At 38.8% G+C, this 22,559-nt stretch overlaps 1 protein-coding gene across 1 annotated transcript in view; it reads left to right on the top strand.

The window, feature by feature from the left end:
- Positions 1–22,559, top strand: part of SH3GL2 (SH3 domain containing GRB2 like 2, endophilin A1) — a 195,727-nt gene that overhangs the window by 136,373 nt on the left and 36,795 nt on the right. Inside the window, exon 2 of the mRNA XM_090274076.1 lies at positions 15,914–15,982. Within this exon, the coding sequence (XP_090130202.1) occupies positions 15,914–15,982 (69 nt within the window). The remainder of the gene's footprint in view (positions 1–15,913; positions 15,983–22,559) is intronic.

Below are 22,559 nucleotides of genomic sequence, written 5' to 3'. Positions count from 1 at the left end.
GTTGCAACCCTGGCTGGGTGTCTCATTGGTTGAAGCATCGTCCCAAGCACCGAAAGGTTGCGGGTTTGATCCCTGGCAAGGATGCATTTGGGAGGCAACCAATGAATGTTTCTCTTTCTCCCTTCCTATCTCTCTAGAATCAGTTAAAAACATATTTTTATGTGAGGATTAAAAAAAGATAACTACTATTGCATAAAGTGCTCAGAGCTGGTGCTAATTTTCCTGTTTTCTATATCCACCTTTTGTCTTTAAGCTTTGCCACTGGCAGAGGAGTGTTTTGTGAGAAGTAAGAAAAAGAAAATGCAGTGATGGTTCAGGGGAAGGGAATCAAAAAGAATTAAATTGAAAAAATAGTTAAAGGAAAAGATAGAGACCAAAGTAGTGCAGAGGTTGGGGTGCTGTTCCTCTGCCTATACGTTGAGCTAGGTACCGGGGAACAGCGGCGAACAAGATCAAAATCACTGCCTTTCGGGAACTTTAAAAAGTTGGAGAAGCATTCAAATGGAAAACGGTAGTACAAAATACAGTCTAACAAGTGCTGGCTAGAGTTAGACCCAGGGCCTGTGGGAGCACAGAGGGGTTTGGACACCTTCACAGAGGATGGTCAACTGACCTAGAGAAACTACGATTCAGTAGATGTACAGGCAAAGAAGGAAGTAATGGATTTATTATTGAAGGACAGTAAAGCCTAATTGATTTCAGTCAGTTCTTGTTATTTACTGAGAACATGTTTAGCAACAATTCTTAGCAATAGGAACAGTTACAGAAAGCAAATTAAAAATTCTAAAGAATGTTTGGACATCAAAGTATTCTCCAGTGCTGCTGACTGATATCTGTTGATTACAGCCAGCGCAAGTAGACCCTTCCCTGGGGAAAAGGAGATGTATTGAGCATGAGAATTAGGGGTCCTGGGTTTCAGTCCTGTCTCTGGTATGACCTTACTTTGTAACCATAACACACATGTTCATCTTGCCCCGCTTCCTCAGCAGTTCCCGTCACTGATCCTCTCCTTACTTTCCAGCATACTCAGGTACCCATGGGATAGTGTATTCTCATCAGAAATACAAATTCACCCTTGTAGTGATTCTCTACTGATGGGTGACCAGAGTTCCTTTCTTACAATCCCTAACCAAAACGTGAATTGGAATCCCTCATTTTGCAGAAATCAAACAGGCAAACAAAAAACTACACCGCATGGACTCATGAATGCATTACCTTTTCTTGCTTACTGTTGCTAACTCAGTGAACTAATACACCACAGAATTCTGATAACATGAATTGATTTGATAAGAAAACCTAAGAGGTCACTTCTGAAAAAAATGCATTCTCAGTATAGCATTGCTTTTTGGAATGTAAATTTTGAATTAATCTTTAGTATCAAGTATCCACAGATACATTATTTTGATTTTAAAGATCCTTATCTGTAATGATGTCTTATTTATTAATAGGTCTCAATCTTTAACCAGCCTGGATTAGAAAATGTTTCGGTTTCCTTTTTTTACCACATGTCAGTTCTGGGTACAAGCATTTTGGAAGCCTCCACCTTACAGTCACCATGTTCTTGAATTTCCGTGTCACCTTGTTACTCTTAAAGGGTCATGTGTTAGTGCTTGTAGAGTAATGACTCTGGCTTTGTGCTGGTGAAGTACTTCGTAGTTGGCAAAGCACTTAGTTATCTTATATAATTTTCATAACTTCCCTGTGAGGTAGCTTTTATCAACCTCTTAAGTCAGAAAACTTAAGAGAGGTAAAATGATGTGCCAAGGCTACCGAGCCTAGAAAATAACAAAATATCCATCAATTCATGAATGGATAAACAAAATATGCTCTATCCATACCATAAAATCTCATGCAACTATAAAAATGAATGAAGTAACTGATATGTACTACAACATAGATGAATCTTGAAAATAATATGCTAAGAAGCCAGAAAGAAAAGATCACATAATTACAGGATTCCATTTATATGAAACATCCAAAGTAGATAAATCCAGAGAGACAGAAAGATTAGTGTTTGTCACGGGTTGAGCATTGCATGGAGTTGGAGGAAGGGAATGGTAATGTGCACAGTTTTTTTGATACGATGAAACTGTCCAAAAATTACATTATGGTTATGATCACACAGCTCTGTGAATATACTAGAAGTAGTTGAATTGTATATTTAAGTGAGTGAACTTTGTGGCATGTTAGCTATATCTCAATAAAATTGTTAAAACTGTTAATTCATTCTTCTCTTCCCTATATCCCAGAGCTTGAGGACAAGTGACTTCGAAATAATGGTCACTGGGCCCCTGTCTTGGTACATATTTGGTTTCACTTTTCCCATCATAAGAAAAGGTACCTCCCTCTTCTTAAAAGTCTCTCTCTTCTAAGTATTTGCCCTCTCTTCCTCTCTTGTCCAACTTGAAGAAACAAGAGGACAACCTCTGAGAATCCCTGTATTCACCACCTACTACTCATGAGCAGGTGCTGACATTAGCACACTAATAAAGCCTGTGCAGAATTAAAAAGAGAATATTTCCTTTGCCCTTTTCATATTCTATTTTTTGGCTTAGTTTCACTAGAGTTTTACAAGCAGTCAACTTATTCAAGAACGAGTCTTCCACATGGTTGAAAAGTGCTTGGCAGAAACTTGAAAGCAAAGGAAGCCATAGTGGCCATTTGGAATGCGGGAATTGTATTTAGAGCCTGTCCCCAATTTGATGCACAACTTTGAGCAACTTTAAGCCTGTAGAAAAGCCAAAACTGTACCTGTTCTCTGTCAAATGCTATATATAGCAGTATTGAAGTGGGAAATATAGCTATTGTTACATAGTTGATTGAGGCAGTAGGAAATGGAATGATAAAGGCAGAAGTGGCTTTCTGTACCCTGAAAGGATCCTGGGAAAGGAGGAATCAAGTTAGTTCTTGGATGGCGTGGGATGCAGTGACATGACTTACATACATGCCCCAGCTATTGCAGCAGACTTTCCTGTTACATATATCCTGCAGGGGCAGAGGGGTCCTAAAGCTTTAATACCAGCGATTGTGAGTAAAAAAGCAAATGAGGAATTTGTATGCTGAGGGGGGTGCCTTCACCTTCTCTCCCTCTCAGCATGAGCCTGCAAGGTCTGAGTCTCTGGGGAGACTCGCTGCAGTGCAGGCAGCAGACCTCGCAGCTTGCAGTGGAAGCGCAGAATGGTGCACCTGTCAGTGCCTGGCCTTCTTTGCAGTGATGGGCTGCTTAGCATTCAGGAAATTCTGCTTAGGATTATAAATAAAATATATAAAAGCACTAAGTTGCTTTTAAATTTTTGGTTTGGATAATGGAATTTCTGCAGGTATGAGTTATCAAACTTGAGATCTCAAAGATCCATCTTTCTGAGTTTTTTAAAAAGATTTTATTTATTTGTAGAACAAGAGGAATGGAAGGAGGGAGAGAGGGAGAGAAACATTAATGTGTGAGAGAAACATCCATCAGTTGCCTCTCACGCCCCCAACTGGGGATCTGGCCTGCAACCCAGGCCTGTGCCCTGACCGGGAATTGAATTGATGGATGATCTCTCAGTTTGCTGTACGATGCCCATCCCAGTGAGCCACACCAGTCAGGGCTTTCTGAGTTTTGTTAGGTTATTCTTTGTTCTTAATTTAATTCCTCTGTCAGTGGGTCAGTATTAAATGGTGGGTCTGGGATTTCTTCATTGGATGCCAACTGGTTGTCCATCCACTTTCATGACTCTCTCTGAAATCTCTCCTATCTCTTATTGCTATTTGAGGTAAAGTTTGTGACTTATATTGTAGCTATAAGCATGGTGCTAGTTTTCTCTAGTTTAGGAAGAGAAGAGCATATATACCTTAGGATAGAGCATGGCTGCCACATTTGGTGATATAATGCTATGTGGAGAGCTGAACCTACTGATGTGTGAAATACTTACGAGAAGTCTCTCAGCTGTCTTCATACCCATTGGCTCGCAGTTTGTCCCAGGTGTTTGCTTTCTGAAAGCTGAAGTACAAGTAGGTACCTTGAATGGATGGAAGGAGGCTGTCCAAGCATTAGTGATGGAAATTGAGCATATTCTGAGCTGCCTGCCCTGCAGCTGGGACCCAACAACTGGCAGATACTCTACTTCTTATTGGTATTTCATGCAGTTCTGAATGGTATTTCTATTGCAGAAAGTGAACTGAAAAAAAATATTATGTACAAAAAAAGTATGGTGATGTAGTTCCCGTTGTCAGATTCTTAGTATCCTGTAGATCGCAGGTGCTTTGCCTTTGGCCCATTGTACTCACCAGCATCACATACATAGCAGTTTGCATGGTCACAGAGCTGTCAGACTCTTGGAATGATTGTTCTAATTACCACCCACCACCACCTCCTTCTTTCTCCTCTGGGCTTGTTTACACTCATTTGAGAAACAATTTCTTTGGCTTCCTCAATCCTTTTCTTTCTTAATTCTCCTCTACTCTCTGACTTTTTTTTTTTTTTTTTTTTTTTTACTTTTCCTCTCTGTCTAGACCTTATTTATTGGTGATGCTTGGGGTTCCCTCTTTGACCCATAACTTTTCCAGATATTTGTTCTCCCTGAGCAATCTCATCTGCTTTTCCAATTTTACAAGTCAGATACATGGTGCTGATTCCATATATCTGTCTCTTGCCTTATCCTCTCCCTAGAGATTTAGACTCATATATACATATTCAGTTCCCTGTTAGACATGTTTACTTGGATTCAAACCTCGTAGTGGCTCTGTACCTGAGTTCTGTTTATTAGTATTCATCCATCTGCTAAAGCCTGAGGCCTAGGAGTCATCTTAGAATTCCCTGCTTCACTCCTACATATCAAATAAGTCACAAATCCCTGTTTATTTTATGACCTAAATATTTACCGAGTCCATCCTTCCTCTCAGAGTTTTTTGGTTCAAGCATTTTATCTTCCACCTGGATGATTGCAGTAATATTCTAACTGGTATCTTTATCTCTAATCTTGCTTTTTTCAAGTCAGTCTTCGTTGTGTAATCAGATGATTTAAGAATTAATTTAGCTGTAATAGTCCCCATTTTAAACTTGTTAATGGCTCCCCATCAGTCACACAATACAGTCTATGATTTTATGGTAAGCCACTTTGGAAATATTTTGAAAATTTCTTTAAAAGTTAAATATACACTTACCATAGACCCAGCAATTCCACTTCTAGGTTTTGACCCAAAAGAAATGAAAACACATGTACCCACAGACTTGTATGTAAATATTCTTGGAAGCATTATTCAAGATACCCCCAAACTGGAAGCAATCCAGATGTCCATCAACTGATGAATGGATAAATAAAATTTGGTATAACCATGCAAAGGACTGTTATTCAGCTGTAAGAGGGAACTGAACAACATGGATGAATCTCAGCTGTTTTATGCTAAGTGAAGGAACCCAAATATTTAAAACAACTTATTGTATGATTCTACTTATATAACATCTAGAGAAGGTGAAACTATAGAGACAGAAAGCAGATCATTGGTTGCCATTGACTAAAATGGGTTCAGGGAAACTTCTTAGGGTGATGGGAGGTTTAAAACTGTATTTTACTAATAATTACACAATTATCTGAATTAATTAAAACTCAAAACAAAACACTAAAAATGAGCATAGAAGGCTCATTACCACTTGATCTCTCCATCCTTCTGCAGCCTCAGTTCTCATAATTCCCTGCTTTATGTTTTGAGCTCTGGCAGCACTGAAATAAATGTACCTTCCTGCATGTACTGATTTTTTGCTGCATTTGCTTTATGTCATGTAGTAGCTTCTATCTGAGAAAAATTTTTCTGTATCTCATGTCTATCCTTCTGGTTTACTTATACTCATTTGAGAATCAGCCAGGCTCCAAGAAGCTTTCCCCAACCTTGGGTAAAATTGTCCATGTGTTAGTGAACAGCAATTGGGGCCCTGCTGCCCACCGTCACTCTCTGGGCAGAATTCCAGAGGCAAAGGTTTGGTGATAAAGGAAGAGCCTATTCAAAAGCAGTTACTTAAGCCTATCAAGTCACAGCTTTAATTACTTAAGCCTAGCAATTAAGGCTAAACTCTTAACACCTGAGCTCTCTTATCATTCCCCTGTTAGTCTTTAATTATCTTATTTCTATAGGGTTAGTTAACAAACTAAAACAAGATAATACACAAAAGCTACACAATTTTGGAAGAACCTGATCCCTCTACAACACCCAGTGAATAAACCTGCCATCCTCTGCCAGTCCACCCCTCTTCTAGGCTGTGCCAGAGGTTCTCCCCATATAAAGTACCATCAATTGGGAAATGCAGATAGCTGCAGCATGGTCATCCAGGTATCCTTGAAGAAGAAGAGCCCGAGAGCCTGAACCAGAGCCTGAGAGAGAGAGCAAGCTCAGGAGCCAGAAAAGCTGGCGAGCCAGAGAGCCAGCCCTCTTTTATTTCCATGGACTCTGGAGGCATCAGCTTCTCAGCCAATCCCATCCTGGACTGCTTTCCATTGCCTCGGCACGCTCCTCCTACAGCCCCTCCAGTGATCTTCATCAGATTCCTCTGTGTCATATCCTAGGATGTGATGGTTGTCTACCTATTTTTTAGGTAGTTATCCCGTTATAGTAAGTCCTTTCTTAATGTAGTCAATAGGTCTGGTGACTTTAAAGCAAAATGATGTTTAACAGTCACTTTTGCTATAGGCTTTTTGATGTTTCCAACAGCACCCCGTCAACATTATAAAGAAATGACATTGAACAAAAATCATGTTATGTTATTCGATGTGGGGTAGTTGTCCCGTAGATCCCCGATGTGGATGAAATGACTGACTCAGAGGCAAAATGTCTGAGAAAAAGAGGAAGGGAGTGCCTCTCGGTGGAGGACACTGCCGGACCTTCCCTGGGTCCGAGTCTTTACTAGGTTGGCTATGTGCAGAAATGCATGACTTGAGGGAGGCAGCCACCCTCTTAACTATCAGTAGTAAGGACAAAGAGAAATATGAACCAACATGTAGGAATTAGTGGTTCCAACTTTTAGGGCCAGAGTACATTGCAAAAGTTTAGACTACACTCCCAGAGTTAGACATTCTGTTGATGTAGATTTGGAGTTATACAAAGCAGAGCAGGCAGAGCAGGCATTACTAGTGTCGAGGAGGCCATTGCATTCTTATCTTTTTTCCTAAGGCCCTTTGGAGAGTAGGAATGGTTGTGCAGGAATTGGAGCATGCTAACCAGCTTTTCCTTAAGACTAATGGGCCCATATATTGGTCCCGGCTCAACAGTTTCCAATACCATACAGACCGGTCTCCCACAATTCGAGGCCCTGATGTATATTGAAATGGTTTGTTTACCCATATATCCCACCGGACTCTTAAGTTCCCAGAGAGCATGTGCCATGTCCTCTTTGCATATGAGACCTCCAGTGCTGGCAAAGTTCCTGGTACATAATAGGCACGCAAGTTGAGTTCTGTTGTATTCATTCTACTTGGTGAATTTAATCTAAAAATGATTTGTTGTCCTTTTTTTTTTTTAGAATGAGATTTGCATAAACATAACCCTAATCTGGGGGGGAAGGTACCATAGCATTTTTTTTTTCACAGTATTTTCTTTTTTCCTCCCTTTCTTAATTTATTATCCTCCTTTGATGTACTATCGTTGGTACTCCGTTAAGTAGAAATTGTATCAGTTAGGGTTCGCCAGGGAAACAGAAGCAATAGGATATGAAGACAGTATTTATTCCTCAAAGTAACCTCAATTTTGTTCTTAATTGAATTTAGTTAACCAGATGAGGCCCACTCCCATTATCAAAGATAACCTTTGCTTATATAGTCAACTGATTATGGATGTTGCCCACATTTGCTGAATATCCTCACAATACAACTAGATTAGTGTTTGATGGAACAACTGGATATTCTTGCCTCGCCAAATTGATACATCAAATTAACCATCACCAAAATAGACACCAAATTTTAATTGCAAGTGATCTTGGACAGCTTCTGGTGACCTTACCTCACCCCCACCTTTTGCCCCATTTGTGAATTAAGAAAGAAACAGAGGCTCAAGGAAGTTTCTGGTTTCAGTTCACAAAACAGAAAAGAACTTCCCAGCGCTTATCTTAACAAATGAATGCCCAGGGCTGCTCCCTCTTTGCCTTATCAACTGAGTCATTAGGCATTTTTAGGTCATTCATTAACCAGGACTGAAATCTCAAATGAATTACTGGTACCGTTTTTTTTTTTCTCTTCGTGAGTTCTGGTTTTTTTTCCCCCCTCAAGGGAATTTATGACTGAGCCTTAAATAGAATTTAAGAAATACTGAATGATGTAATTCTAGCCCCAAGTCTTAAGGGTCTATTTTTGGAAGACACTGTCTTTTTATATTTTGTTCAATTGCAGTGGCTTATTACAGTGGACTATGAAAACGTATAAAATTTTTCTTGTTGCCACGGATGGGAAACTTTATGGAAATATTCTCCCCTTCAGTTGAACCCCTGCTCCTAAATTAGCTCTTATCTGATGAAGAACTAGATTATTTGGGGAGTCAAAAAATAGAGAAATGCTGATTTCTTTTATTCTGCACATTTTTTATACTTAAATTTTTTCCCCTAGAAGATAAAGAGAGGATAATGTGTAAATGAAACTATAGGTGATAGTATCAGCTATCTTTCCAGGCAGGGACTGAAAGGCTGCATGATAACTCCATAATAAATCCTACCACCTCCCATTATGGGGGAGATATAAGTAGCTACATGGTCTTTGGGAAATTCTCACTCTGGGAAAATGGAGCTTAGGAAGTTTTTACTTCCAACCCCAGTGAACCATACCAGAAACAATTAGAACATCATGTAAATCAATTTCTGCATTTTCTATATAGTAGTTGACCATAAAAGGATAGGCCTGGAAGCTGGGAAAAGGGCCAAGTGCTTAGCTCACCCAAACTCATTTTAAGGTTTTTAGCTCCAGCCATTCAAAGAAAATCTGTCTCAATCCTATCAAATCCTTGTTTTTTTATATTACGTAAGAGGAACCCTTCATCTTCTCTTCAATATACAAATTCTACTAGGTAGTAAGAAATGGCCAGAATTAGCTCAATTTAGATAGAGAAAAATACCTTTGCTAATTTTCTAAGAAAATCTGAAGTTTCTGGATGAGGAATATATATATTTGAAATTCACTTTCAAAACATCATGGCATTTAAGCATTCCAATTTAACAACATCTGAAAAAAACTAGTGTGAAACTTACAACCCATGAAGTGAATTCACCCTGCCTTTCATACATGGGAATATCACCATCTGGAAAAACAAGACATACTTGTATTTACCCAGATACCAAGAAAATATGGCTGTAATTTTGATTCTCCTGTTTCTTTCTGTATATCTGATATGTCATCAAGTATTTTCATTGTAAATTTTATTTTTAGTGCCTTACTGATGAGTAATAATTAAAGAACCTTGATGAAGAGTCATAATACGGGCTTCTTTAACTTATTATCATAGGTGATGCCTGTCTACAAATATTAAGAAAACAGTACAGTGCCCCAAAGGGGTAGTTATTATAACTTCTTTCTAAAGAGCTTCTTTATTAAGTAATGTTGTTATTTAATTAACTTACACTTAGTTTTTTTTGGGGGGGGGGGTTGGCCTAATGTAAGAAACTAACTTAAAATTCTACCTTTCATGTAAGTAAGACCATTTGTTAAGACATAATAAATCCCTGATTATAACAATGATTTTTGATAGTTTCCAAAGTGCTCTTATTTGTATATCTAATTTAATTTTCAAAAATCCAGTGTTAGATGATGTAGGTTTTCATTTCTTGGGTGAAGAAACTGAGGCACTAACAGGTTTTGCATTTTCTTTTTCATACAACTATTTGGTGTCATTGTCAGAGCTAGAATTTAGGTCTCTCGACTTTAAATCCAATTAAAACAGACAAACATAAAAATCTTACGGTGGATGTTTCTCATTGACTTGTCAGTGAGGTTTCATTATAAATGAATATAACCTTGTGGATTGTTCTATGGTGCACATGGGCAGGATAATGTATGAATTCTACTTTCTGCTCTTAAAGATTAGCTATGTTTAACTTATGGAGTGTTAATTAAAGTAACTATTTTAATATGAATAAATACATAGTACAGTACTTAATAAAATTATTTTTGATGACTTTTAAAAAGCACTTTGGTTGACAGGGTCAATGTAGGCTCATCTATTGTAACAAATGTACCACTGAGGACATTGATAGTGGAGAAGTTCATGTGTAGGACAGGGAGTATATGGGGATTCTCTGCACTTTTCACTCAATATTGTTATGAACCTAAAACTTCCCTCAAAACTAAAGTCTATCTAAACATATTTATATATTTAATAAAAAGATTATCGTGTGTCAAATGAATATACATTGCATAATGCATATTGTGTACATATGTGAATCACTGCAATAAAATACCTATATCTAATATAAATTTCAAAATATAGAATTGTTGATTAAGAGGATTGCACATTACAAATAATTTTATTCATATTGCTTTATTCCTTCTATAATGTTTAGTCTTAATTTATTTTTATCAACTTAAGACATAACTCATGGTTATTTTATATTGCACAGTTATGATAAAAAAAATAAAAAGCACTTTGGAAAAATTATCATACTATCATATGTGTGTGGGTATATATACCCACAGACATGTTTACCCATGTGCATGATACACATATGTGTATATACATGCAAACTAAAACATACATATTTAGAACCATGATTAATGGGAAGAATGTATATCATTACTCTTAATTGTACTAAAAGTAATTGTGTGTATGAATATAGAATGATTACAGTTAAGAGAATTTTCATTAACTTTGGCTACAAATAAAATATTAGATATAGTTTATTGAATTTTTTAATGTTTTGCCTATTGCTGATGGAGGAAGAGATATTACACTTTAGAGTGGATATTAAACTCTGAGGAGACATAAAACCAGTGTAATTTTTTGGTTTTAGATAATTCACTGAGATGATTCTTTAAAAAAAATATTTTATTGTTGTTCTCTTACAGTTGTCCCAATTTTTTCCTCATTGCTCTCCACTGCCACGCCCACCCCCACTCCCACAGTCAATCCCCACCCCGTAGTCCATGCCCATGGGTCATTCATACATGTTCCTTATGTTAAGTGAAATAAGCCAGGGGGTAAAAGACAAATACCATATGATCTTCACCTATAAGAGGAACCTAATGAACAAAGCAAACAAATGAGCAAAATAGATACAGAGGCATGGAAGCAAGGGTGAAAAGAAAGAGATAATTCATTTTCAACTGAATTAAGTATCTGCTCTGCAAGCATAATGTTCAGTAATTCAGTCTCAGAAGTTTTCAAAGAGCTTGTGATATGATTGCCTCTATTAACATATGATCATTCATATGAACAAAGGTCCCCAGCAATTTACTCAGATGGCAAGTTCCAAGTAGTCCAAAAGATCACGTGTTTTGTTGAGAGCGCAAAGGGAGTCTGATAGCCATCTAGGGTGGGTGTTCAAGTAATGGGAAAGGTGAACTCTTGGTGAGCATTTTAGATAATTGGTAGGATTTGAAAAATAAAAAAGGGAAGGAGGTCCAGGTCCAGGGCAGAGGAAATAAACACTTTTGGTGGATGCTGAGGAAACCCGACTGTTTATAGAGATAAAGCTGAACAAAAACAGGGATGGTAGGGGGTACATAACTTTACAGGTGTGTAGGGTCTGAATGAATTTGTTCTCATCTGTTGAAGTTTACTGATAATGTGATTTTTCAGGAAGACCTTTATGAAAGTCAGTGTTTAATAATTGAAATGCAGTGCAGAGAAGAATCAGAGCTGTACCTAGAGGATGGAGTGTCTCTTGCTGAGAGGTGACAGTTACTGAGGGGAGGATGAGTCATTGTGGGAGAGCAGCGCAGCATCCTTTGGGCTGGGAACAGCGGTCATTTATTTAAGCTGTCTTTTGCTACTGGTTCCCCTTCTCATTTGGTGTATAAAGAAAAGTAGTCAGCATGATGCAACACTACTGCAGACTCAGAATTAAGACTTTTAACTTGAAACATGAATTGACTATGTTATTTATGTTTTTGAAAAGTTGTACCTTTTTGAAAGACCATCCCAGAGTGAGGTGATCAGTCTCACTTAATGCCTCCTCTCAGTCATCTTAGCATTAATATTTACAGAAGTACCCTGTGGTCCAGTTCCACAAATCTTTACTGAGTACCTGCTGTGGGGAATACAGTGAAGAATAAGTTAGAGGAAGATGAGATTTTGGGTTTGGTTGGAATGCAGATTACATGTAGAATGTAAGAGAAGAGAAGATTAGAAGCATAAGCTGTCAGTGTTGTGCTAAATGAGTAAAATCAAAGAATTTGAAAATAGAACTTTTTTTGGAGGGTATGGGGGCATATTAATTCATTTGTACTTTTAAAATTCAAATAACTTGCTTATTTTTGTTTTAAAAAAGGGACTCAGTTTCTCAAGTGATAAAAGCATATTAGCCCAATATACTGCACAGCAACATAAAATATTCAATACTATGAAATCTTGGTTTCAGGAATCACCTCACTGGAAAATAGGGCAAAACTATTCTTAAATAAATAGTACTGGGTAGGGAAAACAAAACTTATTTTGGCCAGATGGGCTTGGGGAGCCTGTATTCCTTACCGTGACTTTTATACATAGAAGTTTTAGTAATGCTATTTAAAAAACAGGAGGAAAAAATATGTGGCATACTCCTAAGGAATCAGTCAGTTGTTTTTTAACCCATTGTTTAATTAGATACGTTGATATAGTTAGGTCCTTTGTGACTTGAAAAAACAGTAGTCCAGAGAACAGTGTCAATGTCATGTTGAATACTCTTTATTTTCACAAGACTCTAATTAGATAAGAAATTTTTGTATCCGTCAATCAATCAAGTTAGTATACCTGTATCTAGGAACCTCATTCATATGTTTGCTGAACTGTTTCTCTGAGAGCAGCTCAAATGTCAGCTTTTATTAAGAAGAGAAAGAGATTTATGTTCTCATTCTCTCTCCCTCACTCACTCTCTCACTCTCTCTGACACACACACACACTACTTAAGCCAAATAGTTCAAGCCAATAGACGGATGGATTGGCCTGAGTGTGAGTTCCCGGCACTAGTTCTAAATTATTAATGGGCAAAGTAATCCCATTTCCTATCCTGTTTGATACAGAGAACCAGCAACCATGGTTCTAACCTGCTGATGGAAAAAAAAAAAGTGGGGAAATTGAAATCACTCTCAGTTGAGCAGTATGGGATTGAAACTGATTTAGCCCTTGTGGTTTTGCTGAAGGCCATACTTTATTCCCTAGAAATGGTCAAAATGTGATTAACTCAAGGTTAACAAGATTCTCTAATGTTACTACAAATGGAGACATTTTCAGCTATGTATTTTTGTGACAATTTTGCAAATAAAAATTAAATCTCATTCATAAGTCATAGGAGGAATCTGTTGATAATGATCCTCTAACCAAAATGAGACCTTGAAGTATACTGAGTTCCCTGACACTGGAATCAGTCAGATAGATCTGAGAGACAGTTAATTTGGGGTTGTGTAACATGTATTTCTTTATGGTGTAGGAGTTTGGCCAGATTAGTTTCTGAGCCCAAATTTAACTAAAAAACTATATACTCCAAGGTTAAAACACAAGAGAGGTGGCAGTGTGAGCTAAAACAGTCATCACTGAGCAAAGTGAAAGGAAGGGAATCAATGTAAAAGATCAATGTGAACGATCACAGTAAAAATTTGTTTGTTAATAGAGAAAATTTGATAATTTTTAAGGCCCCTTTGATTCCTGATTTTCTGTAACTAAAACCTGAGAATGCAGGTCAAATGACTGGCACACAGACTCCCACTGGGAGGTTTTTAACTGGGTTATATGGCCTCCCAAGCCCAATTCCATTTTGGTAAACATCTTTAAGAAATCAGGCAAAGAAGCTGACTGTCGGCCAGATCACAGCTGGTGCAGGCCTTCGACTAGACGGCAGTAATGCCAAAAGAAGCCTGAATCTGTGCATCCTGTTGAAATAATCAATAGCATCACCCAGGATACAGGTTAACTGAGAGAGCCAATGTCAAGGACCAAGTGTTAACACTAGGTAAATCTACCTCTGACCATCTGAACCTAATGGAACTTCAGACAGAGATGACCAGTACCATGGACAGCTCTTAAAGTGGTGGTGTGGCTGTGAAGCCCAGGGTTTGGTTTGGGAAAATTGCATTCAGGTGATGCTTCCCCCTCTTCCTAGCTAAAGGTCTTTACCATGGATAGACAATCTAATTTATGTAACTCTCAGTTTAATCGGCTGAAACATAGTAATACCTGTTTTTCAAAGTACTTGTGGGACATAGATGGTAAGTTGAAAGTGAAAGTATGTGTCAGTTACACAAATTAAAGTACTTAACATTGTTTATATTAAACTTTTACTTTTAATTGTTGGCCTTTATCTATTTAAGAGTGTCTTATGTTAATGAAATTGCTAGATTTTTCTCAAGGTATGAAATCAGAGTTAAATAAATGGCTGACAGAGACCAGGATACTGCAAGCAGCTATACATTTGGTTGGCGAGAGACAGGAAGTAGGGTATACTGCATATTCTATAGATTTAGACACAGGTTCTTACATTTATTATGCCATTTAATTTTCATAATTACTCGGTGTACTTAGCAAAGAGTAGAGAAATCAGTCCATGCTGTGGCCTTTCATCATAGCATATTCTTCCTATTTATTGCTGCTGGGATGAAATGAATGGTCTCTTGTATACAGGGCCAGAGTGGTGATAGAATTCAGACTCTTGGTTTCTCCAGGAATGATCTCTTCTAAAGGTTTTCCTGATGGCAGAAAGCTGGAGCTAAGGACAGAAAAAGGGAGGGAAAGGAATACACCTCAGCCCCCAACAAGGGCATATCAGAATTTCCATGGCCAGGAGACAGAGCCATGCATCCAGGGGCCCTTTGTGAAGAAGGCAAACCAAACTTAGGGGAATACACAGGTGGTTACTGAGGTAGCTACAGGTCTAGTTATGGTGGGAATCTTTGCAAAACCCTCAGCTCAGTGGTTATTAAAGGAAATGGAAAGTCATACTTTGATATCTGTGGATGGTAACTCCTCTCGTATAGTAATGTCTTATTGAAAAGCATCTAAATACCTTTTCAATGAGAGTATTTTAAGAAGAAGGGAATTCTTGTGTCATTAGCACTTAATATCCCTGTCTTTGATGAAACCAAAGTATTTTTCTTTTGATTTCTTCATAAACTTTTATTAGACTTAATTTGAATCTTTATTTCAGAACATAACACAGTATCAAATTTTTTATGAACATGAATTCTACATGTGGAAAATGACCATTTGCATGTATAAATTGATGAATATAAAATGTATGATAATGGGAATTCACATTGGGAGTACAGAAATACCCTCAACATCTTTCCGTATAGTTTATCTTATGTATGTAAGAATGTAGACAGCTACAGGGAGCTTTATAAGACTACTGTTCAAGTCTTTTTATGTGAAGATCAACTGAGCTGATTTTTTTTTCTTACCAGTTTGATAGGTGTTTGTGATTATCTCTTCAATAGCCCTTGGGGAATAGTTAGGAGTGGCAATTTTCTATCTAGGTAGCATTTTAGATCCATTATCAGAGATGATGCTGTTGGCCCTCAGCACTTTCTAAAGGAAAATGGTAGTGACTGGTTATATAATGATTTATATAATGGAAAGAGCAGTGGGGTTAAAATCAGAAGATGCAAGAGTATTTGAATTCTTTTTTCAAAATCTACCAGGTAATTATTTAAACCCTCTGAGCCACAGTGAAAGCGGGGCTGCCCACCTGTGTCAGACGGTGTTTGCGAAAGTGCTTAAAACTTGTGACATATTTTAAAGGAAACTTCATAATAATATTTTTTGTTATTTTTCACAGAAAGTGAGTGAGAAGGTTGGAGGAGCTGAAGGAACCAAGTTAGACGATGACTTCAAGGAGATGGAGAGGGTAAGTCTTCACCAGATAGAGTTCCCTTTGTTGTAAATTGCCCTGTATACTAAGAGGAAAGGGGAGAAAGGAAAAGGAAAAATCTTTTCCTCTGGTACCTTGAGAATACATTTTGTTATTCTTAAAAGTGCTCTTTTTTTAAGTGTCTGTTTTTAAACACAACATGTAAAGCATCCTGTCTTCCCTTTGTACTATCCCAAGAACAAAACGTCAGTGAAGGTGAAATGCCATCATGTGCTTTTCCTTGTGGATTTATCATCACTTTTCCAGACTGGGACAATGTGGAGCTGGCACTGAGTTGTGGTGAAGTAGAAAGAAAAGAGAATGTGGGGAAGTTATGTCTTACATGTTTTGGGGAGAGTTTGAGCACTTTCTGGCTTTAGAAGACTTTCCTTATAGGACCGTGCCAGCCAGAGGCAGCAGGGTGTCACAGAGAGATAGCAGGTGTGGGGCCTTCCTGACCTTTGCTCCAGTTCCTATCCCCCTGCTTCTTGTACAAGTCAGTTTATTGCTTGGAGCCTCCAGGTTTTTATAAATGTAAGAATATTAATCCCTTCTTAGGGGACTTTTATTAATGATTAAAAGTAGTATCAATACTCTACTATTCTGCCTAACAGTAGGTTCTTAATAAGTGAACCTGGAGGTGGTGAACTAATATCTCATTTCGTTTTTCTTGTGACATGTGCCATTTTTTCTCTTTTCTTTCACTTTGATATTATTTTTAGCAAGTCATACTTAGGCTTATGGTGAAAAGTGTGTATTGCGTTGTGCAAAGAATTATTTTAGGTGTTAAATTGGAGGTGGGTAAAGGATCTGGGAATACAAACCCCGTACTTGAACAGAAAGGATGCCAAAAACTTATAATACCTAGAAATCATATTTTTAGTTAGTCCATATTAGTTCCAGTGGGCAGCCTCAGTTTTGATGTTTTTACTCTTTGTTGGACGAGTCAAACCAAAAAAAATTTCTGGATATACTCTGCCATGTATTTTTTCAGTTTTTCTTCTTATGAGTTCATTGGTGTATTCAACAGATTCTTGTTTCATGCTTCCTGTGAGCCAGGCATGGAGTACATGGCAGTGAACAGGATAGACAAGGTTCCTGACTGCATGACGTTCTTAGTCTAGTGGGGAAGGAAGAGTTTGGACAATCACCAACTGTCGTGGCAAGGGGGGTGAATCATGGCACTGGAGAAGTTTAGGAGAGAGGAAACACACCCACAAAGGGGAGTCAGGGAAGACTTCCCTGGTAGCTACATGAAGACGTGGAGGATGAGTGAGAGTCAGCAGGGCCTCATGCATTTCTGGTGCAGGAAACAGCACACAAGAGAACAGGACCCATTGGAGTTCCTAAAATAAAAGGATGAGTTGCCAAGAGACAGTAGTCTCATAAAATGACACTGTAGTGCTTACCTAGCTGATCATTCTGAATTCTTGAGATGGACGTCACTGATAGGATAGGTTCCCAAGGGAGAGGAGATTTAATGAGAGTCTTCAGTCCCAACCAGAAATCTGGGAAGCCACGCTCTTACATCGAAAGCCTGGCAGGCACTTGCCCCCACTGGGCTGCAGTCTCTGCGTTGGTCCCTATTTCTCATCCCTGAGCAGCTCTAATTACCACCTGATCATCAACCGAAGCTGGTAGCCATGGCTATTCATAGACCAGGAAACAGTATTCTACCCATTCTTCTAGAGTCTCCAGACATGTAAGTGCAGAATGACTTGCATTTGACTTCACTCCTTGCAGTGTTGGAGCTCCACACTCATTATGAGCAACCCTGTAGGTCTGTTAATTTGCACCAACCTCTTTCTACATTGGATCTTCCTTAATCCTCCCTCATCCTTTGATGTCTCCCTCCGCCCCCACCCTGGAGGGAATTTAAAGTATGCCACTTGGCCAGGGCCGTGTCATTAATGACAGATGGGGAAGGTATTTAGGAATTTAGAACTAAGGAGTCAGAATCTGAGTTCTGCTTTCTTCCTCTGCCAGGATGAAGGTAATAAACTAGATAGTGAACTCACTGCCTAAGCTAAGACTAATTTTTTGTGCCTTAAATGAGACTAAAAAAGAGTAAGAAATTTGGAGAACAGAGTAAAGTTTATATCTGAACAACTAACTAAGGTTTTGAATCCATTCCCATGTTGCCAACTCATTGAAATAAAAGAGAATCTTGAAAATATTTTACTTCAGGTAAAGACCCAGAGACATCCCTCTTAGTCTGAAGTAAGATTTATTTCTCCTATTTCCTAGAAAAATAGTAAGTTTCTGGAGAATTTATTTCAACATCAAGATATTTCTGCAATAAGGTAAACTCTTGGTTATTCTTTAAAGAACACAACTGTGGTTTTGTATTTGGGTTTATGCCTAGGTAAATTGAGAGATTTAGATTTCATTGCAGTGTGGAAATTCATTTTATTCTATTTTATTCACACATCCTTTGTTTTATCTGTGGCTCTATTGGAAAGTTTGTACTTTTTACCCATGCTAAATTTGCCATGAAGGTAAAGATTTCTGTGGCAATTAGAAAGCACATACTTTGGGTTTAGAATAGCAAGTATTTTTGTTACAGAGAGAAAGGGGGTTCTTTCACGTGGCGCCTTGGTGTAAAACCCAACAACTAGTGTTGAGGAAAACAGGTCTTTATTTACAATATTCCAACCTGGGGAGGACAGTGAGCACTTCAGCTCAGAGCCCTGTTCTCCCACGGGACCCAGCACTTCCCTTGCTCCCCAAAAGCCTAGAAGCCAAAAACATTCCCAGAAGTTCCCCCATCCCTTATCTGTCAGCTCTGCCTGCCCAGGCTCTGTAGCTTCAGTGTCATCGCAAGATGTCGATTCAACACGGGAGGAGACAGATACCATGTCACTCCCGAGTCGGACTGCACAGCCATTCTCGGAGGTGCAGATAGACTCTTAAGAAGCTACACCATCCTCTCTCGAGACGGACGGCTGCCGACGACGACGATGTCTGATCTGTCAGATCCTGTCTTTTAGGATCTGGGGTACGATGTCATCAGCCTCCATATAACAGTCCAGGAAAACACGTGCCGTGTTGCACTGGATCACACATGATTCTCTCTTTGCCCTTTCAAAATCGCATGGTATCCTTTTCTGCCCTCCTTCTTTCCTCCTGTTAGTCCAGTGTTTCTCAACCTGTGGGTCGCCTAAGACCATCGGAAAACACATATATAATTACATATTGTTTTTGCGATTAATCACTATGTTTTAATTATGTTCAATTTGTGACAATGAAAATACATCCTGCATATCAGATATTTACATTCATAACAGTAGCAAAATTACAGTTATGAAGTAGCAACGAAAATAATTTTATGGTTGGGGGTCACCACAACATGAGGAACTGTATTAAAGGGTCGCGGTATTAGGAAGGTTGAGAACCACTGTATTAGCCAAAATGCCTGCCGCCTGCTTTTAAACCCCTGACTGAGTCCTGTGACACAGTGGGTGTGGTAACCAGTTCTGACCATTCACAGAACCTTGCACAGGCTCAGTGCTCTTTCTGCACCATTCCATGGTCAAAACCCCTCCCATCTCCTTGGGGCTTTGGAAGAACCAAAATAATTTGCATAACTAAGACCCTAGCTACTAGCCATAGTCATGCAAAGGTATCTTAAAAGTTGTTCCCTTTTCTTCATCCCCAAGCCCGCAGGCTCTGGGGATTTTTGAGGACCCACATTCTGTAACAGTTTCTCCTCTGTTAACATGTTTATTACTCACTGAAGTATTTTAGCTCAATATTCCCAAGCCAGAGAAGAATCACCCTTCCACAGTCAGTTTTCTGATCATCAGGGATTTGGAGTAGAGAGACCTTTGTTCATCTATATTCTCAGAGGTGCAATTAGACAACAAAATGAAATAAATTAGAGGTTTGCACCAAGCAGCACTACCCAGGACAGAGAAGTGGGTATTCCTAGAGGCTGTTTCTCTAATCAGCCACCCCAGCCACTCCCTTGCTAATAAGGTGCAGTGAATTTACTGGGTGTCTGTCAGTCCTTGCAGCCGTCACCTGCCAGAGCTGATCGGGCGGAATGCCTGCTGCCGCGCTGTCTCTGCAGGAACCCTCCCCACAACCTTCTTCTCCTCTTCCGTGCCTTGCCTGGGATTGTTCCTGTGTTCATTCTTAATGGTATCTGTTGCTTACAAGGTTCATTAAACGCAGACAATTTTTATCATGGCACAGACATTGTGTGGATTTGTTCCTTGAAAAGCTACAGGTTTTTTGTAGAGGAAATTCTAGAATTGGAGGGACCTCTTGTACTTTCTCAAATTTCCATCAGCTGCCACAGTGATTCTGTGTTTTTATGTGTGTAGTTATGTTCATTAATTCATGTGGAATATCTGTAAATGCCTCCACATGCCAGGCATTATGCTGGAAACCAAGAATACAAAGATGGTTAAGGCACAGTTCCTACCTTCAAGGAGCTTCCAATTCTAATGGAAGAGTCATCGTGTAAATCAGTGGCTTGTAGGACGTAGTGCTTGGTGTCCTGGGTCTGATTTCCATGCAAGAACTAGCTCAGGACAGGTAGATCAGGGGAAGCGTCTTAGAGGAGAGTGCACCTGAGCTAAACCCTGAAGTTTTATCTTGGCATTTATGGGTAATGCAGAAGTCCAAGCCAAGGGGTATAATATCTCTTTTTACAGCCTGAAAAGTATCCTGGGAAATCCTGTCTGCTGAAACCAGAGGGGTTTTAAGGTTGGAAATGTGATTATAGGCCATTTTAATAAGGAAGGAATTCTCCTTAAGGGGTAGCTTCGATGTTTAAGAAAATCAGGATGTTGAGAAGGAATAGAAAGAATGCCCATCTGTATGAGACTGAGAAAGAGGGATTGTTTGTAGAGTGGGGTGTGGGGAAGGCTGACAGAATATCTGTTGTCCTTATCTTCATACACTTCATTTGCCATTGGGTGGAGAGGGGTTAGATCCTTCTATCCAAACTAATTCTTCATGGCTACTGAGGGACAAGTTAAGTCTTAAGAAGTCAAAAGTTATACGTGGTTTTTGACTGTGTAGGGGGTCGGCAGCCCTAACCCCTATGTTGCTCAAGGGTCAACTGTATTGACAGCTGCTAAAATGTTAGTATTGAGAAAATTGAATAAAAACAGACCAGAAGAATAGATGCCTACCCTTTTACCTTCAAGGAGAAAATTATTCAATGTAGAGTTTTTATTTCCTGGAAACATGCACACATTTGTATATATTTAAAGGTTTACTTCCTTTAAACAGCCTTCTTTTATGGTTTTCTACCCCTATCCAGACAAGATTAGTTAAAGAAATTGAGGCTCAGGAGTTCATGGAATAGAAGTTGTAATTTAAGACACATCAAAACCTATTTTCAAGTAGTAGGAAACGTTGGGCATTGAGGAAAGCATTAGCTATGTGTTGTTAAGTTCAGAGTTAAACTGTGCTACTCTCAAATGGGGAAAAAAATCTCTTGCCAGTTATAATAAATTATTTAAGTGGAAATCTTAGTTCATGTGAATTATACCAAGGCTGTTAATAAAAGAATATGTGGTGGACATTGCCAGATTGAGTTTATAAATAGCTTTTCTAGTAAGTGCCTAACAAGGCATATTGAACGTTCTCCTAGGGTATTGGCCCTCCGCCTGACACTGACTGACACAGTGTAGGTTAGTTTAGCAAAAAAAGTCCCAGAGATGAAAAGTTAGAAATTGGCCAGCATCCTACCGCAGATGGTCATGGGACAGTTCAGTTCCTCTAGCACTCTTTCTTAGAAACCCTCTGATCCCTGACCTTTAGAGTGCCTTTTCTTCCCATCATAGCCACACTAGTCCTGTGACCTCAGGAAGTTCATTTTCCCTCTCTAGGTTCAGACTTGACTTGCATATTTAACAAATTAAGGCTTTGGAGTAGATTCTGTTCTGGTCTCCTTCTGGGTGTGTGTGTGTGTGTGTGTGTGTGTGTGTGTGGTAAATGGTTTTTAGTTTACTTTAAAAAAAAATCATCTTCTGTCACCATATATTGGGCTCCCTTTACTTACTTTACTTTTTGATGTCAAACTTCCAGGTTGTTAGTCTGCTTAGAACTTTGTAGCCATGCTTGCTGCTCCATCGTTTTCAACTTCCTTTTTAGGTTTAATCTTTATTGTATGTATTTTCCCATTACCATTTAGTCCCCTTATACTCCCTCCCCCAGCATTCACCACACTGTTGTCCGTGTCCATGAGTCCTTTTCCTGCTGTGTTTATTAACTCTGTCAAGTGCTTATCTCTTAGAGAAAAATCAAAAGCAAGATCCTGGTAAATGAATTTTCTGAGAGCTGTTCCCTGTTTGGGGTATGTCGTGATAATACTGTATACAACTAATTATATTGGATACACTTGTTTTCAGATGTAAATTTCAAGTGAAGGTTATTTTACGCTCTGATCAAAAAAGCTTAAGCTGGAGCTTGTACTATAGCGATGTCTAGAATAGATAACTAGGAGTCTGCCTCATTGGGCACAGAGTCTGTAAAGATCTGGGTTGGTGTGGGCTCCTTCCTGGGAGATTTCCAGCAAATCACTGGGGATGCTGAAGTTGTTTTAATTCCTACTTCC

This window comes from Furipterus horrens, unplaced genomic scaffold (assembly GCF_987537825.1).
Source record: "Furipterus horrens unplaced genomic scaffold, mFurHor1.1.pri manual_scaffold_4, whole genome shotgun sequence".
NCBI classification, from domain to species: domain Eukaryota; kingdom Metazoa; phylum Chordata; class Mammalia; order Chiroptera; family Furipteridae; genus Furipterus; species Furipterus horrens.
Note: the sequence above shows the minus strand (reverse complement) of the source record. Positions and strands in the feature narration are given on the sequence as shown.